Raw genomic sequence first — 18,984 nt, forward strand, 5'->3', positions numbered from 1 at the left:
AGCCAGGAGCTTCTTACAGGTCTCCCACGCGGGTGCAGGGTCCCAAGGCTTGGGGCTGTCCTCGACTGCTTTCCCAGGCCACAAGCAGGGAGCTGGATGGGAAGTGGGGCTGCCGGGATTAGAACCGGTGCCCATATGGGATCCCAGTGCTCGTGAGGTGAGGACTTAAGGCGTTAGGCCACGCCGCCGGGCCCTCACCATTGTTTTAAAAACTCATGTTGGTGCCAGGTGGCAGGGAAGGTGCTGGCACATGCGGATGCTGGCCCGAGTCCTGCCTGCCGCTCTTCCAGACCAGCTGTGGCCCGAGAGAGGGGCAGAGGATGGGCAAGTCCCAGGGACTCTGGACCTGCGTGGAGGCCCGGAGCGCGTTCCTGGCGCCTGGCTCCAGATCAGCTTCGGCCATTGCCACCATTTGAGGAGTGAAATAGGATGAACGATCTGTTTCTCCTCTAAGTCTACCTTTCCAATAAAAATCTTAAAAACAAAAAATTCTTGCATGTTTGTATGCTTGGTCCTTACACGTAAAACAAGGTCAGCTTGTCAAAATCTTAAAAATCCTCATGGAATTTTGCTGGCATTAGTCACGATTTACCCACTTTGCGATCTCATCTGTTAACACTGTTTTCCACTGAAGAGCAGTTACAGAGCGGCCGATGGCGGGAGCGTCTGGGTCCAAGGACTCGGCCACCCCTCGCTGCCCTCCGGGGGGTTGGCACAGCCGCTTGCATTGCTGTTGCGCAGCAGTTTAGTACTACTGGCTGAGTGCTTTTGTTTATATACGTGTATACAACACCCGTAATCCACGTGCGCCATCACCCTGGACGTCCTGGTTCCTTAGAACCTGCGGGTGAACACGGCGGGAACAGCTCGGCCGTTCCCGCGGGGTGCGGGACGGGGCGGCGTGGTGATGCCAGAGCACGTTTCCTTCGCTTCCAGCCTTCCGACGGAGGACGGAGCCCCTGACCGAGGAGCCGGGCCCTTCTCGGCATCCACACACTCGGTCACGTCGTTTTCGGGCTTTAAATCGCCAGCCTGAGGACCGACCTTGGGGCGCCCGTCCCTCCCGCCGGGGCCTCTGTGCGGACACGCGGACCGGGAAGCCGCGCCCGCATCCCGCGGGCCTCTCCTGCAGAGCCGGCCCCGAGCACACACAGCCGGGCGGGAGCTGCGCCCACACGCAGACCGGAGGGCAGACATGCCCCTTCCCCGCGCCCAGCACGCCCCGCGCAGCGCGCAGGCGCCATCGGCGCCTCCGTCCCGCCTTTTCCGCTCGCGGCGGGCGCCCATTGGTCTACGCCATCGTTCCCCCACTTCCGTCCCGCCTTTTCCGTTCGGGGCGGGCTCCCACAGGCCGACGCCTGTTCCTCTGTCCCGCCTCTTCCGTTCGCGACGGGCGCCTATTGGTCAGCCCTGCCGCCTGTTCACTCCTTCCAGGCTTTTCCGGTCGTGGCGGGCGTCCGTGGTCCGCGCCGTCGTCCCCCTCCGTCCCGCCTCTTCCGCTAGGGGCGCACGCCCATTGGTCCGCGCCGCCCTATAAGAAGTGGCGCGCAGGCGTGTGGGCCCCTTTCCCCAGCTGCCGCCAAGGTGCTCGGTCCTTCCGAGGGAGCTAAGGCCGCGTTGGGGTGAGGCCCTCACTTCATCCGGCGACTAGCACCGCGCCCGGCAGCGCCATGGCCTCCGTCTCCGAGCTCGCCTGCATCTACTCGGCCCTCATTCTTCACGACGACGAGGTGACCGTCACGGTGAGTCAGCGCCCCGGGCGAGCCTGGCGAGGCGGCCGGCACGTGGGTGTTCACTCGGGGCGCTGCGTTTCCTTGTAGGAGGACAAGATCAACGCCCTCATCAAGGCGGCCGGCGTCAACGTGGAGCCCTTCTGGCCCGGCTTGTTCGCCAAGGTGAGTGGCGCTGGACCGTGGGCCTGGGAGGTGATGGCCCCTGCTCGCCCCGCAGCCTGTGGGTGCTGCAGCTGAAATCGGGTCCTGAGCAGGAGATAGGGTCCCTGGAGGGACGGGGGAGGGAGAAGACGGGGTCCCTGGGCCACCTGCCACGGGGCAAGCTGCGGAGCCTAATTATAGCCCTGGGCACGGTCCCTCCTGCCTCCCCGAGGACAGAGGACGCTCTAGCCAGGTCAGCTTTACATAGCCAAGTGCTGACTTGGCTGGGCACTTTGAAAGTTGAAATTGAGATAGATCCACCGTACAGTCTCTATGTTCAGGAAGCTCGAATCTTTGTCAGATGCTAAAGCTTAGCAAACTCTGCTGTATAACTTAAATAAAGCATTGCCAGCCCCGCGTGAGAGACTCCAAGTAGGAGAGGTGACTTTCTCTTTTGGGGGGGGGGGGGAGGCTAACTGCTTTGATGCAGTAGTGTGTGTGTGTCCACGCAGAAGCCAAGCAGTGTGTCCCAGGCAGGCGGGAGGGGTCCCTCGGTGGCTTTCTCTGAGACTTGGGTGTTCTGTGCACTGCAGGCCCTGGCCAATGTCAACATCGGGAGCCTCATCTGCAACGTCGGGGCTGGTGGACCGGCTCCCGCAGCAGGTGCTGCCCCCGCGGGAGGCCCTGCGCCCGCCGCAGCTGCCGCTCCAGGTAGGAAGCCTCTGGCCCGGGATACGGGGATGGCCCTGGTCCCGCTGCGGGGCGGGTTCCCCTGTGGGGCCCAGGTGTCCCTGCTGCGAGTGACTCATCTCTGCTTCCTTTGTAGCTGAGGAGAAGAAGGTGGAGGCCAAGAAGGAAGAGTCGGAGGAATCTGACGACGACATGGGCTTCGGGCTGTTTGACTAAGTCTGTTTTTTGTCAATAAAAAAGGTTGTGCTCTTGCTGCTGGTCGGTTGAGGTGCTGTGGTGGTGGGCCGTCCTGTCCTGGTCCTGTTACGGCGGGGAGGATGGGAGCTCAGTAGGGGCCCTCTGCTGAGGCAGCAGAGGTGAAGCTGACTTGACTGGCTGGCGAGTTCTTAAGTAACTTTCTAAGTTAGAGAAACATTTGCAAAAGTGTTTTTAAGTGGTTAACAGCCTAGGGAAGACCTTCCTTTAGTTGTAGGATGCCTTACGTCAGATATGACCGTGTGCTTTTTTGTACCCAATTGGAAAAGAGGAGAATCCTGTAGGGTTGAGTGTCCTCATGGCTGTGTACAAGGCCCAGGAATACATTAGGCATGCCTGTCAGCACAGCGTGAAAAGGATGGGAAGCCAGGGGTAAGACAAGTACCAGTGCCAGGTTCCTGTGTGGCAGTGCCAGGGTGGGTGCTGTGAGGTGGGTACAGGTGTGGGCCAGCTGGACACAGGCAGTGCTGTGCTCACTGCCCACTTACTAGCTGAGGAATTGCAGAGGACATGCAGAATGAGCGTCCACCCACCCAGCTCTTGAGGCAAGCCTGGGTATGGTTAAAGTGTTAGCATAAGGCCTGAAAAGAAATGAAAGGGCTGTGCAAGCAAGAAGGCAAGTGGATTTTATGTGAGCTAGATCCCATAAGGCCAAGAGTTAGTGTCCCTGCAGCCCCGCTTGTGGCCTGGGAAAGCGGTGCAGCCCAAAGGAGGCTCCTGGCTGTGGATCAGCTTGGCTCTGGCCATAGTGGTTTGTCGAATCTTGGGTGTGGGGGAAGAGATCGAGAAGAGCCACTGTCCTGGATCAAGTGTCAGTTCGGGGAGGTGGGAGTCCCTCCCAGCTGGGGCTGCGAGGTGGCATGCAGGCACTGTGGTCTGCTGGCTCTGCAACCCTCATGCCTGGCATCCTGGTGTCCAGTCCCGGGAGGGGGCAGATGGGAGGCTGAGCCCACCTGGCTGCTCCGGCTCCGCCTTGTGCCCAGAGCTGTCCAGGGCCCACCTGGTCCTTGTCAGTGGGCATCAGTGCGGGCAGGAGGGACCGGGTGTGCTCCTGGTTGGGGCTTTAGGGCGGTGGACTAGGGGCCAGCGGGAGAGGTGAGACCGTTGGTGCCCACGAGGCTGCTTCCCTATCTCCCAAAGAAGGGGGAAGGCGGTTCTCCCCTGGCGGCCCCGCAGCCTCCCGCTCTCGGGCTGCCCAAGAGGAGTGGGTGTGTGATGGGCGAATGCCAGTCCGTTCCCCAGGGAGGAAAACTGGACGTCTGGAAACCGGCGAAACTGGCCAAATGGCGACCAAGTGTGAACTCTGTTGGTTCGGGGTGGTGAGGAACACGCAGGTGTCTCCCTGGACATCTGCCCTTCAGCTATGGTTGCAGCTCTGCAAAGCGAGCTGGGTGAGGGACAGCTCCTAGTAGGGCAGGCTGGAGGGGTGCGGCCCTCAGGGCTGCTGAGGGATTCCGTGGTGACCCCGAGGGCTGCCTGGGCTCACTGCAAAGAAAACGACTCACACACAGGACCAGAATGGAGCTCCGTGTTGGTGACCTGTGTGGGTGTGGGAGCCTGCCTAAGTACTGGGCCATCTTCTGCTTTCCCAGACACCTTGGCAGGGAGCTGGATTGGAAGTGGCACAGCTGGGACATGTACTCATGTAGAATGCCAACCTCACAGGTGGTGGATTAACTCACAGTGCCAGAGCCCTTGGTTGTTGTGTGGGCTGGCCCTTGCCTTGTTTCTTGTGCTCTCCTGCAGGGACTGTATCTCAGTGAAGGAGTTTCCTAAGCTCCTCCGTCTAGTCTCCTCCCAGTGGCAGTTCTTGTTCACAGCAGTGGGTCATTGGCCCAGGTTGACTTTGTCCACCTCCTGTCCTGGGGAGAACAGTGGCCTCGCTCAACTGGCCATATCCATTGTGTTCTTGTTGTTGGTTGTTGTAGCCCAGTGATACCTGGTCTGCCCCCAGACACAGCTTTCACATCGTTCAGCGGGAGTCAAGACCTAGTCTGGCCTGTTCTACACCCAACCTGGCTCTCAGAGTACCAGTCTGGGGCTGGAGTCGAGCCTGATCTGACGCTGCATCGTCCCAGTGCACACCCATGCCGGTGCAGGCTGTAACCATGTACAGCGACGGCTGCTGCTCTCAATCCTACTCTCATTCTCACTGTTGGAAATCCCAACCCAACCGGGGGCCCCTTTAGCTTCCCGCAAGGCCTGACCCCCTCCGCAGTTCTGGGTGAGCCTGCAGAGATGACGGTTCCACAGGGTGAGCCCGCATGAGCCCCACAGATTCTGCTGACAGACCAACTTCTCGTTCTCTCCTTCAAACCACTTTGGTGTGGGTCCCTTACATACATACACATGGCGTGGACTTATCAGCGGAAGCCCCTCAGCTGTGATTACTAACCTGGGCATAAAAATCACAGGTCATCTCCCCCTGTCACCTGTGCGATCCCGTCGTCCCCCTGTAGATCAGGACGCTCTAACCGTGAGGGTGCGCCCCGGCGCAGCTCGCCGAGCCTTCCTCTCCCAAGATAGCCAGTGTGCTCCGCTGTTCGGTCCTGCACCAAGGCCTGAGAGCCTCCAAGCTGGGGGGTCTCGAAGGCCCTCTGCGTGAGCCCTCCCCAAGGGCAGCACCTCCTACGATACTTAAAGAAGGGAATTGTAGGAATGTTTTCTACTGTTGGAGCAACTGTTTTAAAGTTTTTCAGTACTTTTGAGGAAGTTCAGATCTTAGATTTTTTTTTTCCAGATTAATGAAATGAGTAGATGGGTAGAATTGTGTACAGGCTAAGCAAGGGAGGGCTTTGAGTGTTTAGCAGCTGCTGGCTCGGTGCTGCCCCCCGGTGACCGGCCCTGGGAGCGCCTGGGCGGACGGCATCCCTGCGTGCGCCAAGAGGACACCAAGCGCACTTTATGGGCCCTGCCTCCCTAGGGCTTAGCACACCGGACTCTCCTCTTCAATACACTCCGGGCCGTCTGGTACAGCTTTGGCCTTCCTCCAAGGAAGAAACGGCCACGATGAAAACCACTTCTGCTCTGGCCAGACCTACCTGCGGAGGCTCTTGCTGTTACTACGTTTCCAAGAGAGTTACCTGTGAAAAATTCCTGTGAAATTCAGGGCCAGCACACACACACACACACACACACACACACATTCTTCTCGCGCTCACTCTCTCCCTCCTTCCCTCTCTCCTCCTTTGTTGCCGTCATCATTTTAATAGGTTACAAGGGCTTCGTTGTAACCATCCCCTTTTATAACGCCTTGCTCCTCCCTGCAGTGAGAAACCTCCCTTTGCTTGCCACCGTTTGTCTCCCTGGTGCTGTGTCAACTTTACTGAGTATTAATACTTTGGCTATGCACTCATGTCCTAAAGAAGAAAGCAACCCATAAATTAAAAGACAATCAGGCGCATACATGAAGGTTGCTTTGTGGCAACAGTTGATCTGAGACGATCGAGAGTCTGTGGCAGTACTTGGGTCTGAGACTCCGAGTTTGTGGGTGCAGCACGTCAGGTGGCATTTCTTGGGGGAATGAGAAGCTCGTGCAAACAGGGCACAGAGGGAGCGCTGGCCTGAAGGCGTTCAGGCTGTGCCGGCATCTGCCGAGGGGCACACGGATCAGGGTGGACAGACACACCGAGTGGGTGACCTCTGCGACCAATGGCATTTTCCCACTGTTGACACCTTGTTCCTTAGGCATGAAAAATTGCCCTGAGGGAGCCGGGGAGCAGGCCGCGAGGAGCTGTGTAGTTGCCCTGCCGTGCCTGGGTTCCGGATCCAGCTTCTTTTTGTTTTGGCTGTAACTCATGATCTTTTTCTTTTTCTTTTTCTTTTTTTTTTAAGATTTTTTTTTTTTTAATTGGAAAGGCAGATTTACAGAGAGAAGGAGAGACAGAAACATCTTCCATCCGATGATTCACTCCCCAAGTGACCGCAATGGCCAGAGCTGAACCGATCTGAAGCCAGGAGCCAGGAGCTTCTTTCTGGTGTCCCACACGGGTGCAGGGTCCCACGGCTCTGGGTCGTCCTCGACTGCTTTCCCAGGCCACAAGCAGGGAGCTGGAAGGGAAGCGGGGCTGCCAGGATTAGAACTGGCGCCCATATGGGATCCTGGTGTGTGCAAGTTGAGGACTTCAGCTGCTAGATTACAATCTGTGACTCATTATCTTAATGGGCTTGTTTAGGGTTCCGTTTCAACTGTCCTTTTTATTATACAAGATTTCTTTTTTATTTGAAAGGCAGACTTACAGACAGAAGGAGAGATAGAAGATCTTCCATCCTCTGGTTCATTTTCAAAATGGCTGCAACAGCTGAGCTGGAGCTGAGCTGATCAGAAGCTGGGAACCAGGAGCTTCTTTCAAGTTTCCCACGCAGGTGCAGGGTCCCAAGGCCTTGGGCCGTCCTCGACTGCTTTCCCAGGCCACAAGCAGGGAGCTGGATGAGAAGCGGAGCTGCCGGGACTAGAACTGGTGCCTGTAACGAATGCCGGCCTTGCAAAGGTGAATGGTTGGCCTACTGAGGCACCGCACCGCACGCCGTCTCGTTATCTATACAGGGAGGCCTGTGACATGTTATTTTCTGACTTTAGCTGCTTGCTCACCCAGACTCTGGGAGGCAGTGGGGATGGATCCCCGAGTTTCTGCCATCCACATGGGAGACAGAGCGAGTTCCCCACTCCCAGCCCTGGCCCTGTCCAACCTCAGCTGCTGGGGGCACTTGGGAAGTAAACCTGTGGGTGGGAATCAGGCCTCTCTCTCACAAATAAATCAAATAAATCAGTAAGAATTAAGTTGTTTTTTTTTTTTTTTTTTTTTTTCCTGCCTTGGGAGGTTCATAGAATTTCCCAAAAGCTCAGGGTAGGTCTTTCAGTTCTCAGGTCTTTCAAATTCTGGGTTTCTCCTCATCAAGAGAGACAGCCCCAGTTTGGCGGAGGCTGCTGGGGGATGGTGGTAGGCAAGTCCCGGGGCGCTGGAGGAGCCGCTGCCCTCCCCTTGGAGCAAAGGGCATTCAAGGACGATGCTGGAGCTCCCGCGTGGCCGCACCCGGCTGTCCTCCCTGCAGCCCGCGTCACCTTCCAGCCCACAGGGCTCTGGGCTCTGTGTTTACTTTCAAGGAAAGCCTCTCGCGTGTTTACCCAGCGAAGATTCTTCCAAGACAGGCTAAGCAAGCGCACGGTTTACACTGCTAACAAGCCTTGGCAGTTCCAGCGAAGGCCCGTGTTGACTGATGCTCCAGTCTCCATCGACGTTCACCGGGCAACGCTAACCCCAACACAGGGAGCCCTCCGGGTGCTGCTCCAGCCGTGGGCAAGGGAGGAGGCCAGTGAGGGGCCCTTCTCTGTGCAGACGTGAACCATCCCTGGGGTTAAAAAAGGTGAAAAGCTGTTGGCTTTCTCTCAAACCGCCGGCTTAGTGCTATGTGGAGATAGGTGTGTGGTCTGCGTGCGGGAGGCCCACACAGAGTCTCATGCTCTGTTATTTTAAGTGAATGCCTTTGCCCAGTCCAGCATGGCACTGCCCGCCTCTGAGGTGGCCTCTCTGTCCATTCCAGAACCTTCTGCAGCTCCTCCTCTCTTGTCTGCAGAGTTTTGCCATGCACAGCACCCCTCCCACACTCCTCCACTTCTGCCTTGGCTGGAACTCAGGCAGGCTGCCCTCACGGAGGGCAGGCGGAGGGTCTGCCTGAGAAGCACAGCACACAGGGTTAGCTTTAGAAGGGACCCCACGGAGCTCCCAGCCCCTGCTGCTCTTCACACTCACAGTGGGTCGGTGATACGGTCACGTTTGCATGGCTGGGTGGAGGAGACACAGCTTGGTGCCTTGGCTCCCAATGTCCAGTGGCCATGAAGTCTCTCCATTTGATATATTCCTAAAAGTTCCTGTCCCCCAGGCACTCAGCAGAAGGGACAGATACAGATGAGAATTGAAGGACCTAGGACTGATGCAGTGGCTCAACAGGCTAATCCTCTACCGTGCAGTGTCAGCATTCCATATGGGCACTGGTTCTAGTCCAGACTGCTGTATTTCCCATCCAGCTCCCTGCTTGTGGCCTGGGAATGGCTCATGTCCTAGGGACCCTGCACCAGCATAGAAGACCCGGGAGAAGCTCCTGGCTTTGGTTTGGCTCAGCTTCGGCCGTTGAGGCCGTTTGGGGGAGTGAATCAGCAGATGAAAAGATCTTTCTCTCTTCTCTCTTTGTAAATCTGCCTTTCAAATAAAGAAACAGATCTTTTAAAAAAAGAAAGGAAAATGAAAAACAGGAAAAAAATATTTGAAGGACACGTGGGGAGCAGGGAGGCTTGGCTGCTCGGTAGGGCTGAAGCTCACGAGAAAGAGCTCCAGGGGTGAGGTGGGGAGGTGACAGTGAGATGCACAGGTCCCCGACCTCGGGCCCCCAGGACCACTCCTGCAGCCATCCTGGCTCTGGGCTGGAGCCATCGGTCCCCCCGCAGGGAGGCAGGGAGGAGATGGCATCTCCAGGGTGCCCTGAGCTCACGCTCTGCCAGGCCCCAGCTCCAGACCCGCCTTGTGCCCAGAGCTGATCCCATACCTCACTACAGGGCGCCGGGCCTGCCTGGGCAGTACCGCATCGGCTGTGGCGGATCGGACCCCGAAGCCTCCAGTCCCCTGACTCTTGGACTCAGCAGTTGCTGTGTGCCGTAGTCACCTGTAGTGTCCGCATCCCATGGGGTGTCGGTTCTGGTGGTGCCAATTCCCATCCATCTCCCTGTGACCTGAGAGAGCAGCGGAGGATGGCCAAAATGCCTGGGCCTCTGTACCCACATGGGAGGCTCAGAGGAGGCTCCTGGCTCCTGGTTTCTGATTGGCTCAGCTCTGGCCATTGCAGCCTTTTGAGGGAATGAGCCAGCAGATAGAAAATCTCTTCCTCTGTGTGTCTCCTTTTCTCTAAATGATAAATCAGCCTTTTTAAGATTAGCTTTAGGTTCACGGCAAAACCGAGCTGAAAGTTCAAAAATCTCCCATACACCTCTCACCTTCCCAGGAGGAACAGCAGCTAAGACACCACTTGGGATGCCCCAGGTTGCATGCCAGGGTGCCTGGCTCCAGTCCTGGCTCTGGTTCTGATCCAGTTCCCGGCTAGTGCCCATCCTGGGAGGCAGCAGGTGGTGGCTCAGGTGCTGAGGGCCCGGCCATGCGGATGGGAGTCCTGGGTGGAGTTCCTGGCTCCTGGGTTGGGCCTGGTCCAGCCCTGGCTGTTGCGGGCATTGGAGGAGTGAATCCCATGTGGGCGAAAGACCACTCTGTGTCTCTGTCTGTCTCTGCCCTTCAACCTGTCCTAGAGTGGTACCTGTGCCCAGGTGATGAACCTACGTTCTCCTTATCACCGAGTGTCCCGAGCTTGCTGTAGGCCTTCAGTGTTGTCTGTCCTGCCGGGTTATAGCATGTGTCAGGAGAGTTGTCTGTGCCTGTGACATCACACAGGCGCTTGCCTGTCCCGCACATCCTGTGCCCTCTGCCTGGGCCTCATACCCCAGGAACTGTTGTTCTGCTGTCTGTGTAGTTTGACTTCTCCCAGGAGAAATTAATTCCTTTAAAAATTTTTATTTTTAATATTGTTTACGTAGTTGAGAGAGACACATACCCATGTGGGCCTTTGATAAGGGTGGGGGAAGGTGGGTGGGACATGTTACAGCCCGCAGGGGAGGAGGAGGAGAGGACTGCTCCTTGCTATCAAACTACATGATGAGCACCCAGGGGTGGGGTGATGACGCCCTGGAGACCCCGAAGTGGGGAAGAGTGTTCTGACAGTGTTACCTGAGTGGTTTGATAGCATTGACATGTCGGTTCCATTGCTCCAGGGTTGAGAACATCTTTCCAAGGTCCACTGGTTGATAAGGTCCACCTTCATTACAGCCACAGACCCAAGAACATGCTGCAAGCTTGGCCAGGAGAATTGTCCAACCTGTTCTGCCTCCTGTCCTCTGACGAGGCAACTGACAAGCTCATCTGCTGGCCTGGATGAGCCGGCTGTCATGTCCCCTGTGTGCATCTGGGCCTGTCCACCACACAGACATCAGCCACTGGGCACCCAGACTGCGCTTACACAGGACTGCAGGACTGGGAGGCCCCTGTGCCTGACACTAAAGCCAAAGTTCCTCTTCTCTTGTTTCGTGACAGGAGCAAGGAAGACGTGGGGCTTGGGGGTCCCACAAGGCTGTCAAGAGATCTGAGTTTTCTCTCTGTGTCTCCTCCAGCTCCCAGGAGGTACAGGTGTCCACCAGGAGTCCTTGAACATCAGCGATTCTGTTGAAGGGAGTGGGAGTGGGCAGCAGGGGGAGCTGTGACACCGGCAGAGTGGCGGCCTCCCTGGGGAGACAGACCCCAGCTCAGACCCGCCCTGAGCAGAGCTCTGCCTGGCTTAGAGGTGGACCTCGGTGCAGGGGCCCACTGCTCCCTGGGTGGGGAGAGGGAGGCTTAGGCCTCTGGCTGAAAACTAAAGGGGTCTCCAGAAGTCAGGGTCAGCGTGGGCATTCTGAGTGCTGGCTTGGCAGTCCTCAGCCTTGGATCCTGCCCAGCCCCGGTAAGGTGCCTCTGGGTGCCTCTATAGGCTCCCGGGACAAGTGTTCATCGCTGTCTCCTGGGACTGTCAGGAGAGCCATGCGATGATGCAATGACGCATGTCCATTTCTCAGCGGAGTGGCGAGGATGTCACTAACGGCTATGGGGTTTGCAGGGAGCTCCAAGGCTCAGCCGCAGCTGTGGCTGGCCCGTGGAGCTGCCCTTGCGCAAGTGACATTGACCTGTGTGAGGCCATGTCCTGCAGGCCCTCTGTTCCCTGGGTCGCTATGAATCCCGTCCAGGTCCATGTGCTTGCTGGAGGTCAGCAGGGAGGAGGGCAGTGTGATCCTGCAATGCTGTCTGGGCCAGTGTGGTCTGGGGTGACCTCCTGGCACTGTCTGAACTTCTCCAGACAGAGCTGGGGTGGGGAGTGGGTGGGGAGGTGTGGCTCCGTGTGGGATATCATCTGAGCTTTCCCTCCTGGAAAGCTTTGCACACTCCAACAGGGTCCTCTCCAGCCTAAGCTGGGTTTGGGTCTGGTTTCAGCTGGTAGTTTCAGCTGGGGTGGGTCTGGGCAGGCTAAGGGCCTACAGAAGGGATGACCAGGTGATGGAGTCCTCCTCCCTGTCTGACTTGCCCCTCCTGTACCCCGTGCCCACTTGGGTCTGGCTATTCCTGTTGGATCTAAGGTCCAAACTCTTCACACATTCCCAGCACCCAGAACCTGCTAAGCACCCAAGACCTGCTAAGCACCCAAGACCTGCTAAGCATAAGGTCCTGCTAAGCACCTTGGACCTATTACACATCCAGGTCCTGCAGTTTGAACAGGAGCTGATGGAAAAATTTTCCTGCGAGACAGGGATGATGGGGGGACTGCTGCTATCTGTCCCAGGGGCATCTGAACTCACGCAGGAGGTTTCTGATGAGAGAATTAAACTCTGTTTATGGAATCTGGGCAAGAGGCCCGGCGGCTGGGTATTGCCTCCATTCCGTGGTGATGTGCGGCAGCTGGGACACAGATTCCAAAGCTCATAGAGGTGCCTGCGGGTTAAGCCACGTCAGCATCCCATCCCGGAGTGCCGGTGCAGGTCCCTGCGGCTCCACTTCTGATCCAGGCTCTGTCCTGCCTTGCCGTCTGCAAAACTTCCCTTCCCTTCTTCTCTCCCTTCCCACTTTTCACCTTCACTCTCCCACCACATCCTTCTACAACTCCCTTTATTCTTTCATTAGACTCTTCAAAAAATTATTTTTTCATCTGCTACAAAGTCAGAAAGAGAGAAGGAGAGAGGGAGAGAGTGATCTTACATCCATAGGGTTCACTCCCCAAATGTTTGGGCCAGGAGGAAGCCAGGAGCCTGGAGCTCGCTCTTGGTCTCTCCTGTGGATGGCAGAGGCCACGTGTGTGAGCCACGACCCGCTGCTTTGCAAGCTGCGTGAGCAGGAAGCTGGACCAGAAGTGGAGGAGTGGAGGCGGAGGCAGGACTCCGTCCCAGGCACTACAGAGAGGGATGCTGTCGTCCCACTGTGCCACACGTCTGCCTCACTCCCACATGCAAGCCGGTCTCTCTGCTGAATTACACAGGGTGATCTGAGGCCATGAGATGCCATTTCCGTTTCTACCTCTTGTCCCGTTTCTTGGAGCCCATGTGGCCGCTCGCTTGCCAGTCAGCGTGTCTAGCCCTGGGGAGCTGAGCAACAGGAATAGAGCCCTCCTTCCCCGTGCTAGGGCAAGCCAGAACCCGACAGGCTGCCCACACCCGCCTGCTGTTGCTGGCCGCTCTGGTCCCTGCCTCAACCTTGGGAGGCCTTATCTCCCGCCTCCCGCTCTGGAGTCCCCATAGGAAGTAGATGTGTTACCGGGTCACCAGCAGCTGTCTCACAGGGCTGCGTGCAGAGGTCATATCACAATCATTTCTGGTTCCACATTTGACTTTCTGTATAGCCAGGCCAGCTGGTGAATCTGCCCCTCCCCCTTGCAGGTCCTGGGGTATGTCTTGTCTGGCTTCTTCCAAGGCCGGTGGGCTTCCCGCGGACCCAGGGGTCTGTCCTCACCCAGGAGCCCAGCACTCACTCCATGACCCTCTGGGGACCCTGAGGTCCTGTTCAGGAGCCCTGGTCTCTCCCAGGTTGCTTTTAGGACCTGCGCTGTACTCATGTCAGCTCCAGTGGGACCTGGCGTGGTGCCACGTGGTGGAGTGGAGTTGGATCTCAAGCCACCTTTCTCAGGGCGGCTGGGGCCCACACATCTTTGCCAGCAGCATCCAGTGACTCTTGGCTATCTTTGTCCTGTCAGGCCTGCTGGAAGAAGCATCCAGGGAGAGCGAGATCTTTTTAGGCAAAGTCAGGGCAGGCTGTCTCCCCACACCCCGTCCCCGGGGGAGAAGCAGGTGCTTGCAAGTGGTACCCAGAGTGTCTCAGGCTCCCGAGTTCTCCACACTGTCCTTTCCTTCCACCTTGCTTGCTCACTGCCAGGCGCTGCAGAGCCCATGGGCTTCTGGAAAGGAGTACAGCTCACTTCTCCTCTGCATGGAGCCGAAGACTTGGGAAACTACGTGAAGCTGGCTGCACGGCCTCGAGTATGTCTTCCCACGCTTGTGGGCACAAAGTGGCCGTGAGCTCGGAGTTACGGAGGCTGTGACTTGAACTGGCTGAGCAGGGGCTCACTTAACAGCCTCCACTCACTGCGTGACCTTGAACCTTAGAAGAGTAATTCCATTCTTTGGGCTTTAGCTTGCTGTTGTGTGAGAGGACAGGAGTGGGTAAGCGAGCTCGAGGAGGGGTTTTCCATGGGGCCTTGTGGTGCGATGCGGCTTTCAGAGCAGCTTCATCAAAGCCTAGCTCACGTGTGATGAAGTGCACCCGTTTTGAGTATCACCATGCACTGTGTTTTTGATAAACGCCCACATCACCCTCCCGGGATGCAAGGTCTCAGTGGCCATGCGCTCAGTGCCCCGCTGTAGTCACAGCCCCCATCCTTCTGGCCCCCCAGTGATATAATCCTGTCGTGGGAGCTGGCAGGATATGTCTTCTCTGTCTGGGACTCGCGCGTGGGGTTGGATGGGCCAGTCATTTGTGCCTTTGCAGTAGAAGGTGTGGGCGGGATGTCTCTTGCAGGGGTTAAGCAGAGTTGCTCAGCCACTCACTAGCTGTTGCACAGCGGGGCTGTCGGGCTTTCCCATGGGTTTTGGCTGGTATGAACATAGCTCCTCCTGGTTGTGGTGTGAACGTAAAGATAACAGCCGAGTCGTCCCATATCCTCCTGGGATGCTACTTCCCCCATCTTCTTGTCTGCCCTGGGACCTCTCAGGGTTTCTCGTCCCCCCAGCTCTCCTGCCCTCTGCCAGCCCTGCTTGCCCGGCTTTGCTCAGGCCTTCCTAAATGTGTGTGATTGGAACATCAGAGTGACCAGGTGTTTGCGACCTGGCCCGAGGTCAGTGGTCACTTTTCAATTCAACACAGCAGGCAGACGGGGAGACTCTCTTGGCCTTCCCTCTTAAGACCCAGAACCTCTTGTGCGCTCATGTAAAAGCACTTACTTTTGAGGCTGCCATTGTGATGCAGTGGGTTAAGTTGCCACCTGCAACCTTGGCATCCTATATCAATGCGAGGTTTCAGTCCCAGCTGCTCTACTTCCCATGCAGCTCCCTGCTGATGTGTCTAGGAAAGCAGCCAAAGATGGCCCAAGGGCCCCGTACCTCGCGGGAGGCCTGAGTGGAGTTCTAGGCTCCTGGTTCGGCCTGGTGCGGCCATTGTGTTCCTTTAGGGAGTGAACCAGCGATGGGAACTCTCTTTCTGTCACCTGCCTTTCAAATAAATAAATAAGTAAGCCTGTAAAACGTGGTTCCCTTCTATTTTTTTCTACTCCCTGTTGAAATTTCGCTTCCTCAGAGTGGCCTTTCTAAGGGTCTGGGAGCAAAGCTGGCTTGCAGCGACTGGAAGCAGGCATGCGACTTTCAAAACGCTCTGGTGGAGCAAGAGTGCACGGTTGTGAATACAAGACTTGGTCCTGAAGAATTCAGAGTGGGAACAGGGAGGGACGTGAGAAAGCCAAGGGCCCTGAGGGGTCAGTTCACCTCCATGGCTCCCACAGCGGGACACAGGGCCCCTGCTCGCTGGCTCTGGTCTTCTGGCTCTGTCCTCTGGCTGTGTCCCCCTCACTGACCACACCGCAGCCCCTGCTGGAGGGTGTGTGGGGGCGGGGAGGGGCAGTGGTCTTGGCTCCGGAGCAGTGTAGGCTGCAGTGAGCACCAGGGCAGAACAGGATATAAACAAGTAAATGCCTGATTCCCAAGTGCAGCTCACTTTTCATTTGTAGAAATCATTGAGTTTATTTCCTCGTTTTAATTTAAAGATTTATTTATTTAGAGGTTAAAGTTACTGAGAGAAAGAAAGAAACAAAGAGAGAGAGAGAGAAAGAGAAATAGATGTTTTCTCTTTGTTGGTTCTTTGCCCAAATGGCCACAGTAGGCAGGGTTGGGCCAGGCTGAAGCCAGGAGCCTGGAATACTACTTCCTGGAGCTTCATCCAGGTCTCCCATGTGGGTCAAGGGCTTCCAGGACCTGGATCATCTTCTGCTGCTTTCCCAGGCTGTTAACAGGTGGAGCAGCTGGGACTCTAACTGATGCCCACGTGTGCTGCCAGTGTTGTAGGAGCCAGCTCTACCCACTACACCATGTTGTCATAAACTCTCCCAGCCCCCTTTGAGGTGAGCATGCTTGCTCTTCTGGGCAGGAAACAGGCTCAGTGAGATGCAGGTGGGTTCTGGGAGCTGGCCCACCACCTGAGCAGGGCTCCTCCCGCTTCCCTGAACCCCTGGCAACTCTCTTCTTCATGGTTCCCGGGACAGAGTCAAGTGCTCAGAGCTGAATGCTAAGGGAGCAGGAGGTACCAGGCTGGCGAAGATGCGGGCACATCCTCTAATGGGCAGGGGTGGTGGTAGTGGGAGAACAGGACAGCTCTGGGCTCCTTCACCCACTTTTCGAGCTAAGCCTTGGGCAACTCAAACTAGGCCAGACTGGAATGAAACCCTGTTTGTTGTTAAACAAAGGCACGGGGGCCTGGGCACACTCTATCTCTCTCCTGCCTTCCTCCTCACTCTTGGCTCTGAGCCCGGGTTGCCATGCGTCTGTGTGCGGCCAAGCTGAGGGCCTGAGAGACTTCTGGATGTCCAGGGAGCAGCGAGGAGCTGGGTGAAGTGTATGGCACTGGCCCACGATCCAGCCACACCTCCACAGGGTTCCTGAGTGTGCCTGTGTGAGCGTGTGTCCATGCATGTGCCACATGAGTGTGAACAAGTCGGTAAGAGGCCACAGCTGTCCGATTGTGTGGCCGCCTGAGTTCAGGGTCGCCATGCCGCGCCACCCCCAGTCCCCCCAACCCTGTGTGAATTTTCATATCTTATGCACAGGAGCTTTGACACCAGCACAAGTCTACACACTGAATCTTGTGGATAACAATTTTTTTTTTAACCAAACGGGAGTGCATTTAACATGCAAATCCTTGCTTTTGACACATATTAATTTGAGAGGCAGACTTTTAGAAACATTTATATAGCTGTAACATTTTGTTGTGGAATTTTTAGAAGTCTGTAAAATAGTGAGAATAATATCATGGTTACCAACATCCTGCCATTCTTCTTCTTTTTTTTTTTTTTCCCCAAGACTTAATTTTATTTTCTTGAAATACAGAGTGAAAGAGTGAGAATAAGTTCTCTCTTCCGTCTGCTGGTTCACAGCCCCCATGGTTGCAATGGTTAGGGCTGGGCTAGGCCAAAGCTGGGGCCAGGAGGACCATCTGTGTTGCTCACTTTGGGAGCTGTGGCAGGGGCCCAAGTCCTTAACTGTCTTCTGTGGCTTTCCTGGGTACACCTGCCAGGACCAGCCTTGGGGACAGGGCAGCTGGACTCAAAGCAGCTCTCCTGTCTGGGGTGCTGGTTTCCCCCGTAGAGGCTTACCTTATTGCACCAAAATGTGAATCCCCAATATTTTCCCATTCTCAAAGAACTGTATTATGGATGGATTAAATCATTTAGCTATTTTGCAAAGCAATAAATGTGATTCCTATAGTGACTACTGATAAAAGGAGTTTAAAAAAAAAAAAGATATAAAAGGATTTGCAGAGAAGAACAAGAATTTGGCCTAGCAATCAGACACCAATGAAGATGGCCAGGTGGTATTGGAGGGCTGGGTTCCAGGCCCAGCTCTGGCTCCAGACTCCAGCTCCCAGCCAGAGCAGGCCCTGGGGGACAGCAGGGATGGCACCAGTCACTGGGCCTCTGGCATCCATGCAGGAGACCTTGATGGGATTCTCGGGTCCCAACTTCCAGGGGCCTGGGGAGTGAATCAGCAGCTGGGAGTTCTCTGTATCTTTGCTTCTAAAACCAAATAAAAATTAAAAGAGAGAGAGAGAGAGAGAGAATTTCCAGCGCTGATTGAGGAAGTTTCGAGGACATATCTGTCATGCAGCCATGTGACTTCCAAGTATGACAGAGAGCTTGGGTACTAGGCTGCGGTCTGGGCCGGAAACACCCCTGCAGCCCATCTCTCGCAGGCCTGAGGCTCTGTGTGCCACTCATCAGCAGGGAGGAAAAAGCCCATTGATTTCGTTTCCGGCCTGGTCCTAAGCACGTTGGCAGAGACTCAAATGCGCTTCCTGGGGACGGGAGTTCTTGGAGACAGTTGGAGGAAACAAGGCCGTGTTGTCTGCCTTGACCACTCCCAGGATGCGCCGGCTTTGGTCTGGCTCACGGCCACTGGGGAGCTCTGGGAGGGAGCCAGAATTGGGGGTGTAGGGGGATATGGAGCTCAGGCACCCCTGGGCTGTGTGCTCTTGGGAGTGTTGCTTTCCCTCTCTGGTTCAGTCTGTGGGCCTTTCTGGGAGACTGTGGACTGTGGCCAAACGTGGGGAAGGATTGTGACCCCTCACACATGATGGGTGGCTCTGCACACGGCTCTGTTTGTTCTCTTCAGTAGTCGTGGGGAGCAGGGACTTGGGGATAACTAAGAAAAGTCAATGGTTTCCTCTGAATATTTTTAAAGATTTATTTATTATTTTTATTGAAAAGACAGGTTTACAGAGAGAAGGAAAGACAGAGAGGAAGATCTTCTGTCTGCTGAGTCACTCCCAAAGTGGCCGCAATGGCAGGAGCTAGGCCAATCCAAAGCCAGGAGCCAGGAGCCATGAGCCAGGAGCTCTTCCGGGTCTCCCATGCAGGTGCAGGGTCCCAAGGCTTTGGGCCGTCCTTGACTGCTTTTCCAGGCCACAAGCAGGGAGCTGGATGGGAAGTGGAGCTGCCGGGATTAGAACCGGTGCCCATATGCATGTGCAACGAGAGGACTTTAGCCACTAGGCCATCGTGCAGGGCCCCACCTCTTTACTTTTCATTTGGGCGTTGATGAGCTGTGCTACTCAGTTGGCCGTTAATGTCAAAGACCTTAGGTGACCAGGACTGGATTACTGAAGCCCTTAAGCAGGATATGGTTTCATGTGACATGCAACCGATCCCCTCCCTCCCTCTCTTCTTTCCTTGGGCTCTCCTTTAGTTTTCTTTTAAATATTTTTCTTTAAAAAAAATTTGCTTTTATTATCTGAAAAGCAGATTTATAGAGAAGAGAAAGAGTATGAGGAAGAGGAGAGAGCTCTTCCATCAGCGGATT

General features: G+C 55.9%; 1 protein-coding gene across 2 annotated transcripts; it reads left to right on the forward strand.

The window, feature by feature from the left end:
* Positions 1-1,533: 1,533 nt before the first annotated feature.
* LOC121148538 (60S acidic ribosomal protein P1) lies at positions 1,534-2,815 on the forward strand. Of its 2 annotated transcripts, XM_040968618.1 has the most exons (4): positions 1,534-1,742; positions 1,821-1,895; positions 2,468-2,585; positions 2,701-2,815. In XM_040968618.1, exons 1-4 carry the CDS (start codon positions 1,671-1,673, stop codon positions 2,778-2,780), a joined length of 345 nt encoding a protein of 114 aa, XP_040824552.1. In that variant the 5' UTR covers positions 1,534-1,670; the 3' UTR covers positions 2,781-2,815. The 2 variants fall into 2 exon arrangements, with proteins under 2 accessions (XP_040824552.1, XP_040824553.1); XM_040968619.1 differs by lacking the exon at positions 1,821-1,895 and having other exon boundaries at positions 1,550-1,742.
* Positions 2,816-18,984: the final 16,169 nt, after the last annotated feature.

The sequence above is a fragment of the Ochotona curzoniae genome, unplaced genomic scaffold (assembly GCF_017591425.1).
Source record: "Ochotona curzoniae isolate NIBS_2020 unplaced genomic scaffold, NIBS_Ocur_1.0 scaffold_4701, whole genome shotgun sequence".
Lineage (NCBI taxonomy): Eukaryota > Metazoa > Chordata > Mammalia > Lagomorpha > Ochotonidae > Ochotona > Ochotona curzoniae.